Raw genomic sequence first — 24,947 nt, 5'->3', positions numbered from 1 at the left:
GAGGAGATGGCCAAAGTAAATTGGAAGGAATTGCTGGCAGGGATCACAGCAGAGCCCTACATTCCTCCTTAGAACACCTGGAGAATAAAGACGCATACGCAAGGCTCCTTTTCATTGACTACAGCTCTGCCTTTAATACAATCATTCCAAATAAACTGATTCCTAAGCTCCAGAACCTGGGCCTTAGCACTCAGATCTGCAGCTGGATCTTCAACTTCCTCACAGACAGGACCCAGGCTGTAAAAATAGGGGACAAGCTCTCCTCTACAATCACTCTGAGCACTGGTGCCCCACAAGGCTGTGTACTCAGCCCCCTGCTGTACTCATTGTACACCCATGATTGTGTAGCCAAGTTTCCATCAAACTCAATATATAAGTTTGCTGATGACACAACAATTGTAGGCTGCATCTCGGGTAAAGATGAGTTTGAGTACAGAGAGGAAATTAAGAACCTGGTGGCATGGTGCGAAGACAATAACCTAACCCTCAACGTCAGCAAGACGAAGGAATTGGTTGTTGACTTCAGAAGGAGTAGCGGACCGCATGACCCAATTTACATCGGTGGTGCGCAAGTGGAACAGGTCAAAAGCTTTAAGTTCCTCAGGGTCAACATCACAAATGACCTGACTTGGTCCAACCAAGCAGAGTTCACTGCCAAGGCCCACCAGCACCTTTACTTCCTGAGAAAACTAAAGAAATTGGCCTGTCCCCTAAAACCCTCACTAATTTTTATAGATGCACCGTAGAAAGCATTCTTCTAGGGTGCATCACAACCTGATATGGAAGTTGTCCTGTCCAAGACCGAAAGAAGCTGCAGAAGATCGTGAACACGGCGCAGCACATCACACAAACCAATCTTCCGTCTGTGGATTCACTTTACACCGCACACTGTCGGAGCAGTGCTGCCAGGATAATCAAGGACACTACCCACCCAGCCAACACACTTTTTGTCCCTCTTCCCTCCAGGAGAAGACTCAAGAGCTTGAACACTCGTACGGCCAGATTTGGAACAGCTTCTTTCCAACTGTGTTAAGACTGCTGAACGGATGCTGACCCGGATCTGGGCCGTACCCTCCAAATATCCGGACCTGCCTTTCGGTTTTTTTGCACTGCCTTACTTTCCATTCTTCTATTTTCTATTTATGATTTATAATTTAAATTTTTAATATTTACTAATATTTACTATTTTTAATATTTAATATTTGTAATCCAGGGAGCAGAAAGCGCAGAATCAAATATCGCTGTGATGATTGTACGTTCTAGTATCAATTGTTTGGCGACAATAAAGTATAAAGTATTAAAGTATAAAGAGCAGCACTGGCGTGCATTTCTGGGAAAATTAAGGAATGTGCAGGATAGATGCACTCAAAAAATGAAGAAATACGCGTAGCCAAGTAGTACCACCATGGCTGACAAGGCAATTCAAAGCTAATGTAAGAGCAAAGGAGAGGGCATACAAATCAAAAATTAACGGGAAAATTGAGGATTGGGAAGCTTTTAAACACCTACAGGATGCACCAAAAAGGATCATTCGGGGGAGAAAAGAGGAAATATGAAACAAGCTAGCAAACAATATAAAGTGGATATTAAAAGCTTTTTAAGTATGCAAACAATAAAACAGAGATGAGAGTGGATAGAGGGCCGCTAGAAATAGAGAACAGCCCAGCACAGGCCTTTCAGCCCATTATATTGTGCTGAGTTTTTTAACCTACTCTAAGATCAATCACAGTTCCCTCCTATATAACCCTCCATTTTCTTATCATCCATGTGTCTATCTAAAAATCTCTCAAATGCCCTTAAATGTACCTGCCTCTACCATCACCTTTGCTAGAGTTTCACACGCCCACTATTCCCGTGTAAAAAAAACTACCCCTGACATCTCAATACTTTCCTCCAGTCACCTTAAAATATTTCTTTTTTTTAATCTGCAAATGCCTGCATGAAGATAAACCTGAATGTAGTATATGGTAACATATCCGTACTTTGATAATAAATTTACTTTGAACTTGGAAGGGCAGGGTAACAGCTCTGGAATCAAACCGTGTTTGATTGGAGGAAGCATAGACGTCAGCTGGCCACACGAGTAGATAAGGTGGGGTTAGCGCGACGCTACAACAGCTCAGGTGTTCAGGAGTTTGCTGTTCAATTCCACCATCGTTCTATAAGGATTCTCTGAACGTCCTCCCCATGGAATATGTGGATTCTCCCTGGATGCTTCACTTTCCTCCCACAATCCAAGGACATACTGGGTAGGTTAATTGGTCATTGTAAACTGTCCTGTGATCAAGTTCGATTTAATTGGGGTTGTGGGGTTGCTGGGGCAGCTGAGGCTTTAGCCAGAAAAGCCTACACTGCACTGCATCACTAAATCAATAAATCAGGTGTATGGCACCCTTTCCTTCATTGGTCAGAATATTTGAGTGTTGAGTAAAGAATGCACTCCATCTTTCATCACTGCCCTTATACCTTACTGTCAACTTGCAATGCATTTCTCTGTAAATATAGCACTATAATGTGCTTCCGTTATAGCTTCCCCTTTGGATGACTTCACTGCAACCATGTTTGGAATGATTTGCCAGAATAGCACATAACATTTCTCCACTGTATTTCCGTACATGTGAAAACAAAAAAAGAAATTACTAAATTAATTGAACTCCACCCTGGACAGTCCCAAACCCACCCCTGAAAAGGGGAGGTTTGGGTATGAACTCCCCATGGACAGTCCCAAACCCGGCTGTGAAAGGAAGAGGGTTGGGTATGAACTCCCCATGGACAGTCCCAAACCCGGCTGTGAAAGGAGGAGGAACGGGTATAAACTCCCCATGGACAGTCCCAAACCCAGCTGTGAAAGGTGGAGGGTTGGGTATGAACTCCCCATGGACTGATTATCCCCATTCATACCACCAGAAACAACACATTGTTATTTTTATTTCCCCAAAGTTCAAAGTAAATTCATAATCAAAGTACATACATCATCACCATTTACAACCATGACACGCATTTTCTAGTGGGCACTCTCAATAAATCCCATCACCATAATAGAATCAATGAAAGGCCGCGCCCACTGGGTGTACAACCGGTGTGCAAAAGACAAAAATGTGCAAATACAAAAAGAAAGAAGAAATAATAATATTAAATAACTAAGCAATAAATATCGAGAACATTACATGAACAGGTTGTGTAAATTCCCAGCTTCACCTCCTTCATTTTGCATTCCATCTTTTGATTCAAAAAGGATGATATTCATTAACAGATTAAAATAGCACCCTACCTCCAAATCTGTGTGCCTTTGCTTCTCCCAGACCCTCCCCGCACTTCCTTGGCATCCCCCGGATTCTACTGGCACTCCCTTGGCATCCCTGGACCCTCCCACTACTCCCTTGCTCCTTTGGCATCCTCCGGACCCTCCCGGTGCTCCCTTGGCATCCCCCGGACTCTACTGGCACTCCCTTGGCATCACCCGGACTCTAATGGCACTCCCTTGGCATCCCCCGGACCCTCCCAGCGCTCCCTTGGCATCCCCAAGACCCTCCCGGCGCTCCCTTGGCATCCCCCGGACCCTCCCGGCACTCCCTTGGCATCCCCCGGACTCTACTGGCACTCCTTTGGCATCCCCCGGATCCTCCCGGCGCTCCCTTGGAAACCCCCGGACCCTCCCGGCGCTCCCTTGGCATCCCCTGGACGCTCCCGGCGCTCCCTTGGCATCCCCCGGACGCTCCCGGCACTCCTTTGGCATCCCCTGGACCTTCCCGGCACACCCTTGCTCCCTTGGCATCCCCTGGGCACTCCCTTGGCATCCCCCGGACCCTTCCGGTGCTCCCTTAGCATCCCCCGGACACTCCCAGCGCTCCCTTGGCATCCCCCGGACTCTACTGGCACTCCCTTGGCATCCCCCAGACCCTCCCACTACTCCCTTGCTCCCTTGGCATCCCCCGGACCCTCCCGGCACTCCCTTGGCATCCCTAGACCCTCCCACTACTCCCTTGCTCCTTTGGCATCCTCCGGACCCTCCCGGCGCTCCCTTGGCATCCCCCGGACTCTACTGGCACTCCCTTGGCATCACCCGGACTCTAATGGCACTCCCTTGGCATCCCCTGGACCCTCCCAGTGCTCCCTTGGCATCCCCCGGACCCTCCCGGCGCTGCCTTGGCATCCCCCGGACCCTCCCGGCGCTGCCTTGGCATCCCCCGGACCCTCCCGGCACTCCCTTGGCATCCCCCGGACCCTCCCGGCACTCCCTTGGCATCCCCCGGACCCTCCCGGCACTCCCTTGGCATCCCCTGGACCCTCCCGGCACTCCCTTGGCATCCCCCGGACTCTACTGGCACTCCTTTGGCATCCCCCGGACCCTCCCGGCGCTCCCTTGGAATCCCCCGGACCCTCCCGGCGCTCCTTTGGCATCCCCTGGACCCTCCCGGCACTCCCTTGGCATCCCCCGGACTCTACTAGCACTCCCTTGGCATCCCCCCGAACCCTCCTGGTGCTCCCTTGGCATCCCCTGGACGCTCCCGGCGCTCCCCTGGCATCCCCCGGACGCTCCCAGCGCTCCTTTGGCATCCCCTGGACCTTCCCGGCACACCCTTGCTCCCTTGACATCCCCTGGGCGCTCCCTTGACATCCCCTGGGCACTCCCTTGGCATCCCCCGGACCCTTCCGGTGCTCCCTTAGCATCCCCCGGACACTCCCAGCGCTCCCTTGGCATCCCCCGGACTCTACTGGCACTCCCTTGGCATCCCCCAGACCCTCCCACTACTCCCTTGCTCCCTTGGCATCCCCCGGACCCTCCCGGCACTCCCTTGGCATCCCTGGACCCTCCCACTACTCCCTTGCTCCTTTGGCATCCTCCGGACCCTCCCGGCGCTCCCTTGGCATCCCCCGGACTCTACTGGCACTCCCTTGGCATCCCCTGGACCCTCCCAGCGCTCCCTTGGCATCCCCCAGACCCTCCCGGCGCTGCCTTGGCATCCCCCGGACCCTCCCAGCACTCCCTTGGCATCCCCTGGACCCTCCCGGCACTCCCTTGGCATCCCCCGGACCCTCCCAGCACTCCCTTGGCATCCCCTGGACCCTCCCGGCACTCCCTTGGCATCCCCTGGACCCTCCCGGCACTCCCTTGGCATCCCCCGGACTCTACTAGCACTCCCTTGGCATCCCCCCGAACCCTCCTGGTGCTCCCTTGGCATCCCCTGGACGCTCCCGGCACTCCCTTGGCATCCCTCGGACGCTCCCAGCGCTCCTTTGGCATCCCCTGGACCTTCCCGGCACACCCTTGCTCCCTTGGCATCCCCTGGGCACTCCCTTGGCATCCCCCGGACCCTTCCGGTGCTCCCTTAGCATCCCCCGGACACTCCCAGCGCTCCCTTGGCATCCCCCGGACTCTACTGGCACTCCCTTGGCATCCCCCAGACCCTCCCACTACTCCCTTGCTCCCTTGGCATCCCCTGGACCCTCCCGGCACTCCCTTGGCATCCCTGGACCCTCCCACTACTCCCTTGCTCCCTTGGCATCCCCCGGACTCTACTGGCACTCCCTTGGCATCACCCGGACTCTAATGGCACTCCCTTGGCATCCCCTGGACCCTCCCAGCGCTCCCTTGGCATCCCCCAGACCCTCCCGGCGCTGCCTTGGCATCCCCCGGACCCTCCCAGCACTCCCTTGGCATCCCCTGGACCCTCCCGGCACTCCCTTGGCATCCCCCGGACCCTCCCAGCACTCCCTTGGCATCCCCTGGACCCTCCCGGCACTCCCTTGGCATCCCCTGGACTCTACTGGCACTGCTTTGGCATCCCCCGGACCCTCCCGGCGCTCCCTTGGAATCCCCCGGACCCTCCCGGCGCTCCCTTGGCATCCCCTGGACCCTCCCGGCACTCCCTTGGCATCCCCCGGACTCTACTAGCACTCCCTTGGCATCCCCCCCGAACCCTCCTGGTGCTCCCTTGGCATCCCCTGGACGCTCCCGGCGCTCCCTTGGCATCCCCCGGACGCTCCCAGCGCTCCTTTGGCATCCCCTGGACCTTCCCGGCACACCTTTGCTCCCTTGGCATCCCTCGGACCCTCCCGGCACTCCCTCGGCATCCCCCGGACCCTCCCGGCACTCCCTTGCTCCCTTGGCATCCCTCGGACCCTCCCTTGCTCCCTTGGCATCCCCCGGACCCTCCCGGCACTCCCTTGGCATCCCCCGGACCCTCCCGGCACTCCCTTGCTCCCTTGGCATCCCTCGGACCCTCCCGGCGCTCCCTTGGCATCCCCCGGACCCTCCCGGCACTCCCTTGGCATCCCCCGGACCCTCCCGGCACTCCCTTGGCATCCCTCGGACCCTCCTGGCACTCCCTTGGCATCCCTCGGACCCTCCCGGCGCTCCCTTGGCATCCCCCGGACCCTCCCGGCACTCCCCTGGCATCCCCCGGACCCTCCCGGCACTCCCTTGGCATCCCTCGGACCCTCCCGGCACTCCCTCGGCATCCCCCGGACCCTCCCGGCACTCCCTTGCTCCCTTGGCATCCCCTGGACTTTCCCGACACTCCCTTGGCATCCCCTGGACTCTGCCGGCACTCCCTTGGCATCCCCCGGACTCTCTCAACACTCACTTCGCATCTCGAAACTTTCCCAACACTCCCTTTAAACCTGTACCTTCCATCAACTTATTTTTTGTTTATTTAGAGTTACAGTGCGGCCCAACGAGCCACATTGGCCAGGAACACACCTATTTAACACTAACCCAATCACAGGACAATTTCCAATGACCAATTAACCTACTAACCATTATGTCTTTGAACTGTGGGAAGAAACGCTCGCAGTTCACGGACGCAAACTCGTTCCCGGCAGTGGTGGGATTTGAACCCAGAACTCAGATGCCCTGAGCTGCAATATTGTCATGCTAACTGCTACCCACTGTGACAGCCAAATATAACCACTTCCAAACTAACTTTCATTTGCCGTATATCAATTCACCTGTACATCCATGTCCCACTGAAGGCAAGTGGCAATTAATCTGAGCACAGAAATGAGCTACAAACAAAAAAAAACAGGAAAAATAAACAAAATGCCAGAGGAACTCAACAGGTCAGGCAGCATCTATGGAAATGAATAAACAGTTCACATTTTGGGCCAAGACACTTCATCTCCTGAAGTTCTGAAGACTCAGCCCGAAACATCGACAGTTTTATTCCCCTCCATAGGTTCTGCCTGACCCGCTGAGTTCCTCCAGCATTTTGTGTGTGTGTTGCTCTGGGTTTCCAGCATCTGCAGAATCTCTTGTAGGAAAAATTCTTTTGGTTCTGTGGTCTGCCGCTTAAAAATTAACTGGGGAATGGAAAACCTCTTTGTTCTTCAAAAGCACTGTCGTACCTTTTACATCCAAATGGGGGGCAGGCAGGACCCCTTAGCATCTCAGTTTACAGGCAGTGTGGTGCTCTTCCAGTTCTGTATTAGAGTGCTTAGATGAACACATGCTGAACACTAACATACCTGATTTTATTAAATACTTGGATCTACATTACAAAGAGAGGAAGAGAAAACCTCAACTCTAAACGGATTCCACAACCTATGGATACACTTCCAAGGACTCTACAACTCATGTTTGCAGTATTTTTTTTGTATTTGTGCAATTCATCTCCTTTTGCACATTGGTTGTTTGCCAGTTGTTGTTGGTGTGTAGTTCTACTGTGAAATCCCACAAGAAAAAATAATCTCAGTGTTGTATATGAATACAAATTTACTCTGACTGTTGAAATGGTGTTCAGACATTTCTACTGATCCTTCTGCTGTTGAAAGCTATAACCAAGGATACACAGTAAATAATATTAGTGAGTGCCAAGTAGTCACCTAGCAAGGGCGCTTGAGTAGTAACCTCTGGTCACTGCAGAGCCACCATACGTTTTCCTGATATCATCCTGAGTGATCTAAAAAGGAAAAAAGATATATAATTACATCCAATTGAAGTAACCCTGAAATCTATGTATTCAATGTTACCACTTGCTTCTGGAAACTGCTTTAATTGAACAATTTTAAAACATTTTTAAGAAATCTTTGATGAAATAGTTACATGCAATTATTAACTTATTTTAACAACTATAACTCCACCAGGTGAAGTCCAGTTACACTGTGATAGAGCGTAAAATATTGAAGGGTTAGTTCAAGAAAATGACATTATGGTAAACAATTAACCATGACCTTAATGAATGTCAGAACATGGACAAGGTACTAAGTTCAATTTTAATTTTATTAATTTAGAGATACATTAATTTAAAGGTTCTTTTGGCCCAGCAACCCACCGATTTAACCCTAGCCTAATCACAGGACAATTTACAATGACCAATGAACCTACTATTTGATAGATCTTTGTAATGTGTGATGGAACCAGATCATCGAGAGTAAACCCATGCATACTGGGGAGGACGTACAAACTCCTTACAGAGGACGCCAGAATTGAACTAGAACTCCAACGCCCTGAGCTATAATAGCGTCACACTAACCTCCAGTCTACCGAGGCGACCCATTTCTTATATTTCTCTTAAAATGGCCCCATCTAGATATTCACAAACACAGCAATATTTTCCTGTATTTCACTGTTTTCTTTTGTAGAATGAATTCTAAACACCAAGGTAAGAAGCAAATATATTTGGTACCAGCTAACAACCTCAGAGTTTGTTCCCTTCCAACCCTGGCACAGTGTGCACCACCTACTGAATGTACTGCAGACACTTACCCTAGGATATCCCAATGACTCCCAAACCCACAACCATCAGCATCCAACACTCTCAAGCACTGTAGGAGCAGATTAGATCCGACTGTTAAATTCTTAGACTACTTGTTATTTTCATTGCAGTTTAATGATTAATTGTCTGCTTGTAGGTTATATAATTACTTACATAAAAGTAACTGTATAGTATGCTTCCTCCTAGTCATAGTATGTATATGCAGTTGTTCATTGTGTCCCCAGAGGCTACATTGCTATGATTCTGGAAGCTTCTCTTGGTGTTGCATGACTTGAATAAGAGCTATCTCAATGGTTGAATGTGAATGAAATTTACCTTATCGCTGGGTATAACAATAGCTAACCATAAGGCAGCACCATCTTAGTTTTTTTGCTTCTCCCTTCACGAATAGACCTCTATCACTGTTCATTTCAATTTCTCTTTGTTCGAAATGATAGCGCAGCAACAAGTTTTGAGCTTCTTCCCTGACTTCTGACAGAATCTTGGATTAAAAACATCAGGATCCAACAAGCATCATCATCAAAAGTCTCGAATCAATGTCTTAATGCCACCACCTCATGAACTACTATGGATGGGCAATAAATGCCAGCCTTCTCAGCATCTTGATTCTCTACAGAAGCTTTGACGAGGTTCGCTTTTAAAGAAGCAGCTATCATCTTAATCAACAACACTGGCACCAGGACTTTTAATACAGCACAATGCTCTAAGGTGCTTCACTGGGGTAAAATTCAAAACAGAATCTGTCACGTAGCTGCATTAGAGTACATCGCAGTCAAAAGCTCCACTGGAAAAGGAGGAAGGTTTAGTAAGGGAATTTCAGAGCCTAGGACAAGGGCAGCTACAAGCAGTTCCATCGGTGGCAAAGCTGTCAAAACCAGGACTATCTGATGTGCCAGAAATGGAAAAGTACTCACATCTTGGTGAGGAGATTACAAAGAAAGGGAGTGAGTCCAGACCGACGGATATGGTTGATAGCTAACAAGCAGCATACAGAGAGGGTGGGGAAGCAGCGGTTAGATTATAATTCGGAGAGAACAGGAATGACAGTGGTTTTATAAGTAGGGCGTTTGTAAATCAGACGGAGTTTTGCTGCATTCCTGTGTATATGGCATACTATGCTTGCTTACCCTGCTCACATGCTGATCGTTGAAACTGTACCATTGCCCGTCACTGAATGATTTAATACAGGCGTAGTAATGTCCACCTGCAGCACTGCCCGAATGAACCATCACCGAGAAGAGTTCATAAATCCAGCCACTCTGAAAGAATAGCACAGGGAGTAACCTTAAATACCCAGAGTTATAAACAGGCAGAAAGTTATAAAATCAGCCAGTTCCATCATGGACACTAGCCTCCCCAGCATACAGTACATCTTCAGAAGGTGATGCCTCTAAAAAGAGGCATCCATTATTATGGGCCCCCATCACCTATTGCTACCATCAGGGAGGAGGTACAACAGCCTGAAGACACACATTCAATATTTCAGGAACAGCTTCTTCCCCTCTGCCATCAGATTTCGGAATGGACAATGAACCCATGAACATCACACTCTTATTTTGCTCTCTTTTTGCATTTATATTTATTATTGTAATTTATAGATTTTTTTTATTATGTATTGTAATGTACTGCTGCCACAAAACAACCTATTTCAGGACATAGGCCAATGATATTAAATCAGATTCTGACTTTCACTGCATCAGTGAGTGATACAACAGCACAGAAAAAAGGCATTGCCTGTGCTGGCTCTTAGAAAGAACAAACCATTTAGTTCCAGTTGCCTGCACTTCCCCAAAATCTCTTCACACAAAACATTCCAAACTCGAGCACAAAGTAAAATAATCATCACACCCACACCATCTATTCCCATACTTCTGCCAAACACCTTAAAAGGCTAGGGAGGTGTACACCCCTTAATGGAGAATGTCTGTGCATGAAATTGTTTAACAGGCCTGATACACACAGTCATTGACAGGTTGGGGTCAGGGTGCAGTGCCATGAGTGCATGATGACTGGGGACCCTTCACCATAGTTGTGATGTATCAGCTTCCATCAGCTCCACCGCTGAGGTCTTGGTTGGATCGCTCTTTGACCGGAACCTCCACCTTGACCCTATTGCCATGGCTGACCCGATCAGGAGTTGAGTTCCAGATGGCACCACATGAGGGATCTCAGGAACTCACAAGCCTCTCCACCACAACAAGGTGATGGACCTTGCCTGGTTACCAACCCTTCTACCACAGGTTTCAGGGTCCATCTTACTTACTTTGTGAAAATTCTTTAATGCTTAAAAAAATACTGAACTGATCTTAATACAATTTCAAAACCAAGGCTGAGTGAACTGCTACAATAAATCTGTGAGCAGAATCAAAATCAGCTTTATTATCGATGATATATCAATCTTTCTAAAACCTATCAATTATCGAAAGGCCAAGATTGATTGGATGTGAAGAGGATGTTTTCTAAAGTGGGGAAGTATAGCACTGGAGGGCATATCTTCAGTATATAAAGTTGCCCTTTAGAACAGAGATGAGGAGGAATTTTGTTAGCCAAAGGCTGGTGAATCTGTGGAATTCATTACCATAGACAGCTGTGGAGGCCAAGTCAATGGGCGTATTTAAAATGGAGGTTGAAAGGTTGTTCATTAATAAGGAAGCCAAAAATTATGGGGAGAAAGCAGAAGAATAGGAATGTGAAGGATGATCAATCAGCAACAATGGAATGATGGAGCAGACACGATGGGCCAAACAGACTAATTCTGTTTCTATGTCTTATTGTCATACTGTATGTCATGAAATTTGTTCTTTTGCGGCAGCAGTACAGCACAAAACATTAAAAAATTACTCTAATCAAGGTGGCAGGGATTGAACAGAAAGTGGTGTTATTCGCAGATGATGTTTTGGTCTATCTGAGTGAACCAGAAAAATCATTTATAGGATTGTTTACACTGTTGGATGACTTTGGGAAAATATCAGGTTATAAAATAAATGTAAAGAAAACGCAGGTTATGTCCCTAAATTATACACCATCCAAAAAATTGCAGGATACATACGATCTTAAGTGGGAAGCTAAATCATTAAAATATTTAGGAATAACCCTGCCGAAGGATCTTTCAACACTGTCACAGGTAAATTATGGGCCATTAATCTCAGAGATAAAAGCAGATATGCATAGATGGAATCTTATCCCCTTTTTAAGTTTAAATTCAAGGATAAATACTATAAAAATGAATATTCTTCCTCGGTTATTATATCTTTTCCGTACTTTACCAGTGGAGGTGGATGATAATCAATTCAGGGAATGGGACAAATGGATTTCCCGCTTCATTTGGCAAGGAAGGAAACCTAGAATTCGATATAACACCTTACAGTTAGGGAAGGAAGGAGGAGGTATGGTTCTTCCTTGCCTGAGAAATTATTTTTATGCCTCACAGATAACCCCTCTGTTATATTGGTGTAATAGGGAATATAAGGCTAGATGGAAGGAAATAGAATTTGGATTAGTTGACAGTTTTCCTCTTCAGGCCTCAATAGCTGACAAAGGATTGATGGCCCAGTTGGAAAAATTTAATAATGCTTGGATAAATCTTACATTAAAAGTATGGCAGAAGGTGGTTAATTCATGTGGAATTAATAACATGTTAAAACTCTTTAGATGGTGTGCATATGATACCGAATTCCTTCCCAACAGAGGAGATAAAAGATTTGAGCTATGGATAAAGAAAGGTCTTACAACCTACCTCTCATTTATAGATAAAAGAGTATTACAAAGTTTCCAAATCCTGCAGGACAAACATGGCCAAGAACATAATGACTTTTTTAGGTACCTTCAAATACGAAACTATGTTAACCAGAGTTGTAGATATACAGACCTATCAACAGTAGAATTAGAATTTTTCAAGATTCTGAATTCGGCTTGCAGTTCAATACCTAGTAAATCAGTTTCTCGCCTATATAATGCACTCTCCCATGCTAAAAATGTAAATACACTATATATTAAAGAGAAGTGGGAGAAAGAAGCGGGGTTGGTACTTTCACAGGAGGCTTGGGGGAAAATCTGCAGCTTTCAATGGTCCTCGACTAATTCTTTGATTTGGAGAGAACATTGTTGGAAAAACATTATAAGATACTTCAAGACCCCATATCAGGAAAAATATAAAGATACAAATGTGATGTGTTGGAGAAGGTGCGGCTCCAAGGAGGCAAATCATTTTCATATTTTCTGGGATTGCCCTAAATTAAGTCTATTTTGGGAAGGTATTCATAGAACATTAGTTAAGGTACTTAGGTCCCAGATACCTCTGAACTTTGAGATGCTCTATTTGGGGCATGTATTGTTCCTTGAACAGAAGGAAGATATAAAGTTGCTGCAGGCCCTCTCAGCGGCAAGTAAGAAATCAATCACTAGAAAATGGCTAAATCCAATACCACCTACATTAGAAGATTGGTACGAAATTATCTTGGAAATATTTAAAATGGAAAAGTTGACTTACTCCCTGAGAACTCAAAAAGAAACATTTTATCAAATCTGGAATAAATGGATTGAATATATAACCCCAATGCGAGCAGACTTTAGATGACTCTCCTAATGATTTATATTGCTCTTCTCATCAACACAGTAATATTGCTAACGTAAGCACCCCTAGTCTAAATGTTTGTTTTTTTTTGGAAAATAGAGAATTAACACAAGTAAAGGGAAAGATTTGGGAAAGAGATAAAAAAAAAATGAAAAAATTAAGTAAATAAGTACATAGGGATTGGATAATTATGTCTGCGGGCAGGAACAAGCACGAACAAATTGGGATATAAACACCTACAATGGTTGGTATATAGGTTTGTATGCAACATTTTGGACCAGTGGAAATGGTCCAGAAGGGTTGTATGGAAACTATTATTACCATTTTTCTTAACAACTAATTTCATTACTTAGCCTAATAGGTTAGATTTACCACAGTACATAATTATCTATTTAAATGTTTATTTTCCTTTTATATCATCTCAATGTATACTTAAGAATGTATAAATAATTGTAGTTTTATACATATAAAAAAATGGAAACGGTTATATGTGTGAATAAAGTACATAATTGTGAATTCCTTATCCAAATAAAAATAAAATTTAAAAAAAAATTACTCTAAGTTACAATAAGTAAGAAAAAAATAAGTAATGCAATAAGAAAGCAAAAAGTGAGGTAGTGTTCATAGTCCATTCAGAAATCCGATGATGGATGGGAAGAAGCTGTTCCCAAATATTGCGTCTCTCTCTTCAGGCTCTTGTTCCTTCTTCTGATGATAGTAATGAAAAGAGGGCACATACTGGCTGGTGGGGGTCTATATTGATGGATGCTGCCTTCTTCAGGCATTGCCTATTGAAGACGTCCTCAGTGGTGGGGAGTCCAGTGTCAATGATGGAGCTGGCTGAATTTACACATAGTTTTACAAATAATGGTACGAACCTTGGAATTCTGGTAGCAGTAGCTATGTATAATCATTGTGAAATATTCATTCAAGTACCAAAACAATGCAGCAGCTGAATGAAACACTGGTTAGACTGCAATACTGGTCACCCACCAAACTACAAGAGTGATGTTGTAGCAATAGAAACAGTGTTGAAGAGATCAGAATCAGGTTTACATGACAAAGTGTGGGTCTTAGACTCCTGTACCTTGATGGTAGCAATGAGAAAATGCCCTGTCTCAGTTATTGAGGGTCTTTAGGGATGAATGCAGCCTTCTTCAAGCACTGCCTTTTGAAGACATCTTCTATGACAGGGCGGACTACACCTGTGATGGAGCTCGCTAAGTCTGCAACCCTCTGCAGCTCTTGCGATCCAATGCATTACAGCTTCCGTACCAGGCTGGGATGCAACCAGTCACAACCTTCTCCACAGTAATCTGGTGACATACTAAATCTCCTAGCAAAGTACAGCTGCTAGCGTGGCTTCTTTGTGACTGTACCATTGTGTTGGGCCCAAGATATATCCTCAGATGTTGACACCCAAGAACTTGAAGCTGCTCACCCTGACCACTATGAACCCCTCAATAAGGAATGGTGTGTGTTCTCCTGACTTCTCCTTCCAGAAGACCATAATGAATTTCTTGGTTTTCCTGGCACTTATATAGAAGTATATCATTTATGTATCACCCAGCCAATTTATCTCATTCCTGTCTGCCGTCTCTCTGGCATTGCAGATTTTACCAACTGTGGTGTGTTGGATCTTAGATTCTTAGACTGCTTAACTGTTAGTTTCTTCCAGTTTAATTAACTGCCTGCTTGTATTTTATACTATATTATATACAAGGAACTGCCTAGTATGTTTCCAAGTGGTCACAGTATGCATATGCAGTTGCTCAATGCCTCCCCTCATGGCTATACTGGTATGATTCTGGAAGCTTCTCTTGGTACTCCATTATTTGAATAGGGGGTAGCTCATTGGTCAATTCTTATCTACAAATGTGAATGGAATTTTCCGTATCTATGGGTATAAGAGTGCTGCACCACAATATTAGTGGCATCTTAGTTCCCAGCTCAGTACATCTCTATCAGTTTGTTTCAATTTCTCTGTTGTATTAATGCTTCATAAAACGACCGTGAAGCAACCAGCTTTGTGCCTCTTTCCTGACTTCTGAAAGAACCTTAGATTAAGACATCAGAATCCAGCAGTGTCACCTGGTATTTTTGCCACACAATCATGACTGTAGACAGTAGAGCTAAGCATGCACCCTTGAGATGTGCTTGCGTTGATTGTCAGTGAGAAGATGGCATTAATCACTGATCTGTCGTCTGCTGTCTCCTGATAAGGAAGTTACGGATCCAGGTGCAGAGGGAGGCAGAGGTTCAGGTTTTGAATAACACTGAGGGGATGATGGCATTATTACTGAGCTGCCAGTCATCAACAGTGTCTTAGTGCTTTAAACCACAGTGGAGAGCCTGTGTGATTCCTGTAAATCTGTTGTGACAGTAAGCAAATTGAGGCAGATTTAGGTCCTTCCTCAGACAGCAGTTAAGACAGTGCAGATGGAAACATTCAATTACAGGGAAACATTGGTAGACTGGACAAAATGGTAGCAGATACAATTCACTTAAGTACATGGAAGGATATTCACAGGAAAACAAAGTGCTTTCTAAACAGTGTGAAGGCATAAGGCTTAAAGACTTTGACAGGAAGATCAGTAAAATTTTACTGACAGAAGAAAAAGTAATTTTTAGAAAATGAAGAGTTCTGACCTTCACATTGCAAACGCAGCAGCTTATGTTTATCTGGATTAAACCCCATCTGCTATCTCTCAGCCATTTCCCCAACACATTTAGAAAGAACAGAAATTTCATGTATATCGTAATAGACCCCAGAACAAATTCACTGATCATACCATATACCTTTTCGTTGCCTGCTTTTGAAGTTTTATCGCTAGTGCCGCTATTGTCCAGGCAGATGCCTTCGTCCACAACATCGTCGTTGGAGAAGTCATTGCTCAACTGATCACTGTGACAACTCCCTTCATTTTCAGCACCACTATCTGTGCAGCTCTCAGTCTGAGGAGATTTCTGTGAAAGCAAAACGTCCTAGATAGATCACACAGAGTCAGGCAGCATCTTTGACTGGACCATATGATTTAGGAGCAGAATTAGGCTATCTGGCCCATCGAGTCTGCTCTCCCATTCCATCATGGCTGATTTATTATCCGTCTCAACCCAGTCTCTTGCCTTCTCCTCATGACTAATCAAGAACCCATCAACCTCTGCTTTAAATAACTTGGGCTCCATAGCTGTCTGTGGCAATGAATTCCATAGATTCACAACCCTCTGGTTAAAGAAATTCCTCTTTATCTCTGTTCTAAAGGGACATTGTTCTATTCTAGGCTGTGCCCCCTGCTCGAAGACTCTCCCACTATAGGAAACATCCTCTCCACATCCTCTATGTAAGCCTTTCAATATTTAATAGGTTTCCATGAGATACCCCACCCCAATTCTTCTAAATTTCAGACAGTACAGGCCCAGAGCTCCTCATATGTTAAGAGGTAATCAATAGAGTGCACAGCCAGAGGCTTCTTTCCAGGGCAGAAATGGCTATACAAGGGAGTATTAATTTAAGGTAACTGGAGGCTAGCATAGGGGGAATGTCAGTTTTTTTTTTAAATACACAAACTGGTGAGTCTTTGTTACTCATTGCTAGGTCAGCATTCATCGGGCAAAGGGCCTGTACTGTGTTATACTGTTCTATGCCAATACACCACAGGGTCCACCCAGCTAGTCCTAATTCCCTGTCTATGACCCATATCCCTCTTAGCCCCTCCCCTCCATGTACCCATCCAAGTGCTTCTCATTGTACCTGCCTCAACCACATCCTCATTCCATATACTCACCATCCTCTTCCTGAAGTTGTCCTTCAGGCTCCTTTTAAATCTTTTCCTCATCCTAAACCTAAGCCCCCAAGTTCTGGAGTTCCCTACCCTGAAGAAAAGACTTTTTTTCTCATGTTTCTCCCATTGCTGTGAATGGCAGCTGAATCTCACCCACCCTGCTCATGAACAGTTTGTCCTACTCCCATTAGGGAGGAGGCTACAGTGCATACACGCCAAGACCACCAGACTCAAAAACAGTTACTTTCCCCAAGCAGTAAGAAAGCAATCTCGTGTATTTACATTTATTGTGTGTTTTTTTTTATTATTGTGTTTTTTATTAAGAACTCAGTGGTCTTTTATTCTATTATGGTTCTTGGATTTACTGAGTATGATAGCATGAAAACTAATCTCAGGGTTGTATACAGTCACATAGGTACTATGCTAATAAATTAACTTCGAACTTTTTTTGGGGCTGCATCAGATCCAGAGTAACAATTATTTTGTTCTCCTTTAGACTCAGACTGGAAATGACATCAAATAATCTTGAATCTTGGAAATCCATTCTGCTGCATCTCATCAGTGGAGCTGAAGTGGCGTTGAACTTACTTCTTCTTCAAAGTCTATGAAAGGACTCATGTCCAACTCAGCTGGAAACGTCATCCGATCGTTCAGCTTTATTCTGTGCATGGTGGTGTAGTCAAAATCAAACCGCTTCAGCTGCAGTGTCAGTAGATACGGGAAATGAAGGAACTTCAATCCCTACAAGGAAACAAAACAAGATTGCAAATCAGATTAAACATCTGGCACCAGTGGCATCGCAGGAGTTGTCAGTCAGCAATGAACTCAAAGAAGAACTGTCTTAGAGGCTCCAGCTCTGGATTTTTCCACAGGGTTTACTCCAAAAGGCTTTCCCATGAGTGGGTACAGCCTTCTGCAATGCCTTTAGGTTCATTAACTGTGTGGAGAGAGGGATCCTGCTGCATGGGCAACAGCTTGCTCTCCGTACAGTACTGCCCTAGCTTGCATACCGGCCTGTGTAGACAGCTAGGACGCAATATCTATGGTCAATCCCAAACAATAGAGAGCCTCAACAGGTAAGTACACCGACAGATTTGTACCACCTGAAATAATTTACCTTGCGGGCATCACATTTTTTCTTACAGCGCTCACAGAAGTATTGGTTGGGGCCATCCAGGGTCTCAGGCTGGACAAACGCTTGCAAAGCTTCTTCCTGGAATACCAGAACAGGCAAAAAAAACACTTCAGCACACTAACAGCTAACAGACTTCCAATCACGCATTCCTTCAGCAATGTTAAAGGGAAAAGACAGTGTACACAGCTTGTTTCAATAATGTGACTCAAGGTCAAGTTTACTGTCATACATGTATACTACCAAACAAAGCAATGTTTCTCTGGATCAAGGTGCACAACACAGTACATAGAACTGACACAAAACACAAAAATTACCACAACTAGCAAGTAACAAAATATATAGTATTCCAGAAGACTGATATTTAGTATCAGTTCTATTTACAACACAAGCTGGAAAGTAAACAGTAAAATGCTACTGGCACTTCGTACATGATGAGACCTGGGTGGTGGCAGGGAGTTCAGTAGTCTCACAGCCTGGGGGAAGAAGCTGATTCCCAACCCAACAGTCCTTGTCCTAATGCTACAGTACCTCCTGCCTGACTATAGAGGGTCAAAGAGATTGTGGGACGAATGGGAGGGATCCTTGATAATGCTCAGAGTCCTGCGTATGCAGCACTCCTTAGGTGGGTGGAGGAGAGACCTTGATGATTCAGATTAAGAGAAAGTTTCGATGCTGCATTCTGGTCTATTCCTGACAATCCTATGCTATAGACTTTGACTCATGGACTTTTCTGACAAGGGCAGACATCAACACATACAAAAAGTATGCATTTCAAGGTCAGGCACACCTTCAGTTGGGTATGATCATCTGATTTTGGTTAAAGACGACCTTTATTTGTCACATGTACATCAAAATATACAGTGAAATGTGTTATTTGCATCAAATCCTATCAGCGAGGATGTGCTGGGCAGTGCACGTATTACCACCCATCCAGTGCCAACATTACATGCACATCACTTATGAACCTGAACTGTACGCTTTTAATGTTGGAGGAAACCAAAGAACCCAGAGGAAACCTTCACAGTCACAGAGAGAACAGACAAAACTCCTTATAGACAGCGATAGGAATCAAATCCCGATCTCGCAGCAAGCGCACTGTAAAGTGAGCTAACCACTATGCTGCTGTACCATATTATTGAGATAGGGAGTATAGATAAGGTGAGGTACAGCAATCCTAATTGTCTGGGACGAGGTGGATGAAGGAAAGATTTGCGCTGTGTGTCTACTTGTTTAATTTGATCACTCAATTATACCACACAGGAACATTTGCATGTTATGCTCGTGTTTACATATTTGGCATGGAGTTTCCCAACCTGCTTCAACTGATCGAAAGACTAGAAAAATGTTACATAGAACAGTACAGCACAGGAACTTGCCCTGAGACCCATAATTTTGTGCCAAACATTGGTCTTGTGTGTATACTTTTTGGTGAATTCTATTATTTCTCTTTGTTTTGAGTGCCAGTAAGATTAATCTTAAGGTTGTACATATACTTTAATAGCTTTAAACTTTGAACTAATTAACCGAATAACTAAATGCCTAATAAAACTGCCTATTCTTCAGCCCACACAAAACCTATATCCTTCCACTCTACACATTCATGTGCCTGTGCCTCTTAAATGCCCACTCCAGGCACCTACCACTGTGTGAAAGACTTGCCCTGCACATCACCTTAAACTTCCCCCTCTCGCCTTAAATGTATGCCCTCTAGCACGAGACAGTTCGGTCCTGGGAAAAATATACTGGCTGTCTGCTCTCTGTCTCTCAATCTTATAAACTTCTATCAGGCTTCTCTTCAGTCTCCACTGCTCCAGAGAAAAGGACCCAAGTTTGTCCAACCTCTCATGCCCTCTAATCCAGACAACATCCTGGTAAATCTTTTCTGCACCCTCTCCAAAGCTTCCACCACATCTTTCCTGTAACAGGGCAATGAGTATGGAATAGAACTCAACTCAGCCCAGTTTACAATTGTATAATTAAACAGTGGGGTAGCACCTCACTCACCTTTGGTCCCCACTGGACATTCGCTCTCACCTGTGGCTCCAAATAGCTGTTTGCATGTGACAGTAGCCACACCTCAGTCTACCACTTTGACAGGCAGGCTAAACCAGGTGAGGGATAGCTGGCAGGCCTCATAGCCTGGTGAGATAGAGGCATGCCTGTCCTAACATGTGAAATCAGCTCCTGTGGACTGGGCAGATGATTCTACAGTGAGATCCAAAGCCCAGGAGGTGGTTCTACATCGTTTCGTAGAAAGTGAAGCACATGACAAGGCACAGTAGTAGTTATGGTTATCCACTGCAACCAAGGAAGACTCCTGTTTGTGACGACTACTCGAGCAGTGGACCTGCACTTCCAAGGTCGAGAGAGTGGAGCTGCCCCAGTCTAACAGCTTTTTCGCTTTAAAAACTCTCCCGCACAAGTCTCCTGTCATTATTGGATACAACAGCCAACCAGTGAATTAAACACAGTTCCTATCTCACTGCAGGGAAAATACACTTGCTATGGTGCTGCATTGTTGCTTAAGTTCTTCTGGAGATACAGCATGGTAACAGGCCTCTCTGGCCCAATGAGCTTGCCCCACCCAATTACAGCCATGTGACCATTTAAACTACGAACCCCTGCGGAGCGTCTGGAGGAAACTCACATGGGGAGAACGTACAAACTCCTGACAGAGAGGCAAAATGGAAACTAGCCACTGGTGCTGGAACAGATTTATGCTAACGGTGACGCTACTGTGTCATCCTCGTAACTCTGCATACTTCTCTTGGATACAAGGACTCAGACAAGTTCAGTAACTTAAGTATTTTATCATAATTAGTTATAACACGAAGGTGTGAATAACATTTTTTGTCTTACAGGGAATATTTGAAGAGCTGGGTTCAACTAACATCTAACAAACATTTATCCCTCAACTAACAGCAATAAAAACCTGCCAGGGACAGTCCCAAGCCCAGGTGTGAGAGGAGAAGGGTTGGGCATGGGGATAGCAACCCCATCCCGTAAAATCCCAGAGCTACAGAAATTCCAAAGGCCTCATCCCTGAGAGAGAAAGGATCTTCAATGGACAACACCTTCTCAGACTGAAAGTCTGGCCCATGGCAGAGGACTCTGGTGAGCTGCTGTCAATGGCCAGTAGGGGTGATGGGTTAAGAAGAACAGCGAAGCAAATCAGACTTAACTCCCTGCCATGCACGATCTTGCCATGTATCTGTACATGGTCCTTGTCAATATGTTTAGAGGAAAAGCTCTAAGCATCAGGGCAGAACAAGTAGCATAGCAGCTAGCACCTTTGCCTTTCAGTTCCTGGGACCCAAGTTTGATGCTGACAAGAGGCGCTATTTCCTCCAACAGGACCACAATCTTGTCATGATTTGGAGAGTTGTGTGTCTCAATGACCCAGAGAGCTATGCTGGCAGGAGTCAGGGCTTTATGTTTTGGCTCTTGGTGGGGTCGCCCATGCCAAACAGATCAAAGGGTAGAGGACAGATTAAAAGCAGTCCACCAGTCCTCCAGCTTCTGGGTTTCAGCTCAGGGCGAACAACCCTGACTGGTAAAACAAAATTGTTATAGAAACAGCAAAGAAGAACCCTTCTACATCTGAGTGTCATGGTATTCCTGAGTCTTCACCCGGGACTTGCATGACCGAGAGTAGTGAAAACAGAGAGGAAGCTACAGACATGATGAAGGAAGGCCTAAACACCGTCAGAGATGGAGGACCTTCAATGCTGCCCTAACTGCCAACGGCGTATCGGGCAGTAAGCAAGCGAGAAGGTGTTATTTGTGCAGAGTACTCTGTGACCACGCGAGTTTCTGCTGGGATCTCTGATTTCTTCACACATCCTGAGTTCACATGCCACTGTAGTCTGCTCTCTTATGCAGCTAAGTGGGGTGGCATAGTAGTGTAGAAATGAGCATAACACTATTACAGTGCAAGCTGCCAGATTGGGGTTCAATTTCCACCAAAGTAAAGAGACTATACTCTCTCTATGACCATGTGGGTTTCTTCCAGGTGCTCCAGTTTCCTCCCACATTCCAAAGACAGTGTGCTAGGGTTAGTGAGTTGTCGTCAAGCTAATATGGCACTGCAAGCAGGCTGCCTAGCACAGTCCTCACCGCTTTTATTTGATGCATTTCACTGTATGTTTCAATATACACATGATTTGCAAAACTAATCGTATCATAAGTTCCAAAAGAATCAAAAAGTTTAAAGGCATGAAAAAGGGAATAAGCTGCAGGAAAATGAGAAGGGAAATGATGGGATCACTGTGCTGGAAGCCACCATGACCTTCTGTGCCCCTAGTAACTTCACTGTATTGTACAAATCCAATGACATGCCACTGTCCATACACATTGCATGACCACCTACCACACTATTAAATGCAAGGTTGGAACCATAGGGCCTGATCACCAGTGGGATGTCGAGGTACGTATCAATTCTCCAGCTCTCATAGCCACACTCCAGACACTTCACGTAGTCCTTTAACTTCCCTTGGTAGAGCTGGTTAATGAGGTCAGCCTGAAACCGGAAAGAAGATTCCTTAGAATTAACAACAAAGCATTGCTATATCATGAGTAACTCTACCACCACACCACAGTACAGCATTAAGGTGTAAATAACACCTCCTGGATCCACCAATCAACTATCATAGCAAAATCCAGTCTTTAGAAAACACTGTCACAGGATAGTCACAGCAATGACCCAACAGCCACAAATGAAGTACGTAGAAGTTAAAAACACAATGCAATAAGAGGAAATCTATAAATAAGCAACCCAGTAAATTAACTTTGCCAAAATTCTGCTTCCTTAATTCTTCTGTGGGTTGTGGTCATCACAGGCAAAGACAAGATCACTTTGCACTAAAGTAGATTTTTTTTGTTAAAGTTGTATTCTTCCTTGTTTAGATTGTGTATAATTTATGTTTAATCCATTGCACAGGTGGCTGTGGAGGTTGAGCACATTTAAAGCAGAGGTTGATAGGTTCTAATTAGTCAAGAAGTCAAAGGTTATGGGGAAAGGGCAGGAGAATGGGGTTGAGAATAATAATAAATCAGCCACAGTGGAATGGTGCAGCAGACTCAAAGGGCCGATGGCCCACCTCTGCTGTGTTTATGGTCTTAAGTTTTACTTGTGAATGCTGTTTACTTGATGCTCGGTGCCTGTGATGCTGCTGTAAGCAAGTTTTTCATTGCACCTGTGCACACATGGACTTCGACAGATGAGAATAAACTCAACTTTGGATTTATTGTCCATCATTTAATCCAACATGTCGCCGTAGTTTGGGCAAAGGTAGGATTGGGAATTCCAGGACTGCAGCCCCCAACAAAACACCTCAAAATCAGAGCAAGGTTGGACATGGAGACCTTCAGGCACTGATGTTCATTAGCACTGCAAATCTTTTTTTTTTGTAATTTATTTTTTATTGAAGTTCATCAAACGTTTCCATAAGATGTATTTCAGATACCGTACATATATATCATATAATCATATTTGCCACAAATCTCCACATAATATTTATCTGAGGTATATACCTATAGAAAAGAGAGGAAAGAAAGAACAAGCAAAAGGAGAAAACTATGTACAAGTAGAGAGTGATTTTTTTTTTAACAACATATTCATTGATTTGTGAGAATAAAATCAGGCCTATGAGGTATTATGCAGTTGAACCATTTTTCCCAGTATGAATCAAATTGTTTCAACTTATGATTAACAGATGCTGTTATCTTCTCCATTTTGTAAATGTCCATTGTAATTTCCATCCACGCGTTTAAAGCTGGGCTCTCCTGTGATAACCATTTCCTGGTAAGAGTCTTTTTACCAGCCATCAGCAGTATATTCATTAAATATTTATCTCTTTTCAACCATTCTTGAGGTACATACCCAAATTATATGGTCTTACTTTCTAAGGGTATTTCACATTTAAAAATGTGTATCCTACTCCAATAGTCTTTGATAATAGGGCAATCCCAGAAAATATGATAATGGTTTGCATTTTGATTTCCACAATTTCTCCAGCAAACAGGGAGGTTACTATCATAATGGGATTTCTGAGAGGGTGTAATAAAATATCTTATCAAGTTTTTCCATCCAAACTCCCTCCATTTCTGTGAACTGGTACACTTCCATTGATACCTCCATATTATTGTCCATTCTTCCTCAGATATAATTATCCCTCCTTCCTTCTCCCATTTTGTTTTAATATATGAAATCGACTGTGTTTTAAGATTTGACAAACCCTTATACACGCTTGAAATGATTCTACTACCGTTATCTGAATTATATGCTTTTCTAAATAGCTCTATCAAACATGTACTCGCCTTGGTTACATTTTTAACCCTCCTATTAACATACTGTCGCATCTGCAGATACAGATAAAAGACTTGTTTTTCTAATAAGTGCTTCTCTTTAAGCATTTCAAAACTGAACAGTGTTCCTTCTTTCATTATATTGCAAAGAACTGTCATTCCTTTAGCTGTTCAGTCCTTAAATCTAGCATCCAGTTTATTCAGCGTAAAATCTGAGTCATTTGCACACCATTTAAGAATTACAATATCTCCCTCTAGTTTATGTTCTTTTATAATAGTTTTCCATATTTTAAGAGTCCATTTCACCCATGGATTATCAATACCATTTATGTACCTTTGTAGGTTGTTATCAGCCAAAATTGCCTGTATGGGGATGGGAAGTACAGTCGGCCCTCTTTATCCGCGAAGGATTGGTTCCGGGACCCCTCGCAGAT

General features: G+C 44.7%; 1 protein-coding gene across 5 annotated transcripts in view; it reads right to left on the bottom strand.

The window, feature by feature from the left end:
- Nucleotides 1-24,947, bottom strand: part of usp47 (ubiquitin specific peptidase 47) — a 227,780-nt gene that overhangs the window by 89,141 nt on the left and 113,692 nt on the right. For all 5 annotated transcript variants that reach the window (XM_063061574.1, XM_063061573.1, XM_063061576.1 and 2 more), the window contains 6 exons: nt 22,577-22,726; nt 18,190-18,285; nt 17,661-17,813; nt 16,090-16,257; nt 9,845-9,976; nt 7,825-7,901 (listed from right to left, as the gene is read on the bottom strand). In XM_063061574.1, the coding sequence (XP_062917644.1) occupies nt 7,825-7,901; nt 9,845-9,976; nt 16,090-16,257; nt 17,661-17,813; nt 18,190-18,285; nt 22,577-22,726 (776 nt within the window). The remainder of the gene's footprint in view (nt 1-7,824; nt 7,902-9,844; nt 9,977-16,089; nt 16,258-17,660; nt 17,814-18,189; nt 18,286-22,576; nt 22,727-24,947) is intronic.

This window comes from Mobula hypostoma, chromosome 11 (assembly GCF_963921235.1).
Source record: "Mobula hypostoma chromosome 11, sMobHyp1.1, whole genome shotgun sequence".
NCBI lineage: Eukaryota > Metazoa > Chordata > Chondrichthyes > Myliobatiformes > Myliobatidae > Mobula > Mobula hypostoma.
This window is presented reverse-complemented; position numbering and strand designations above follow the sequence as displayed.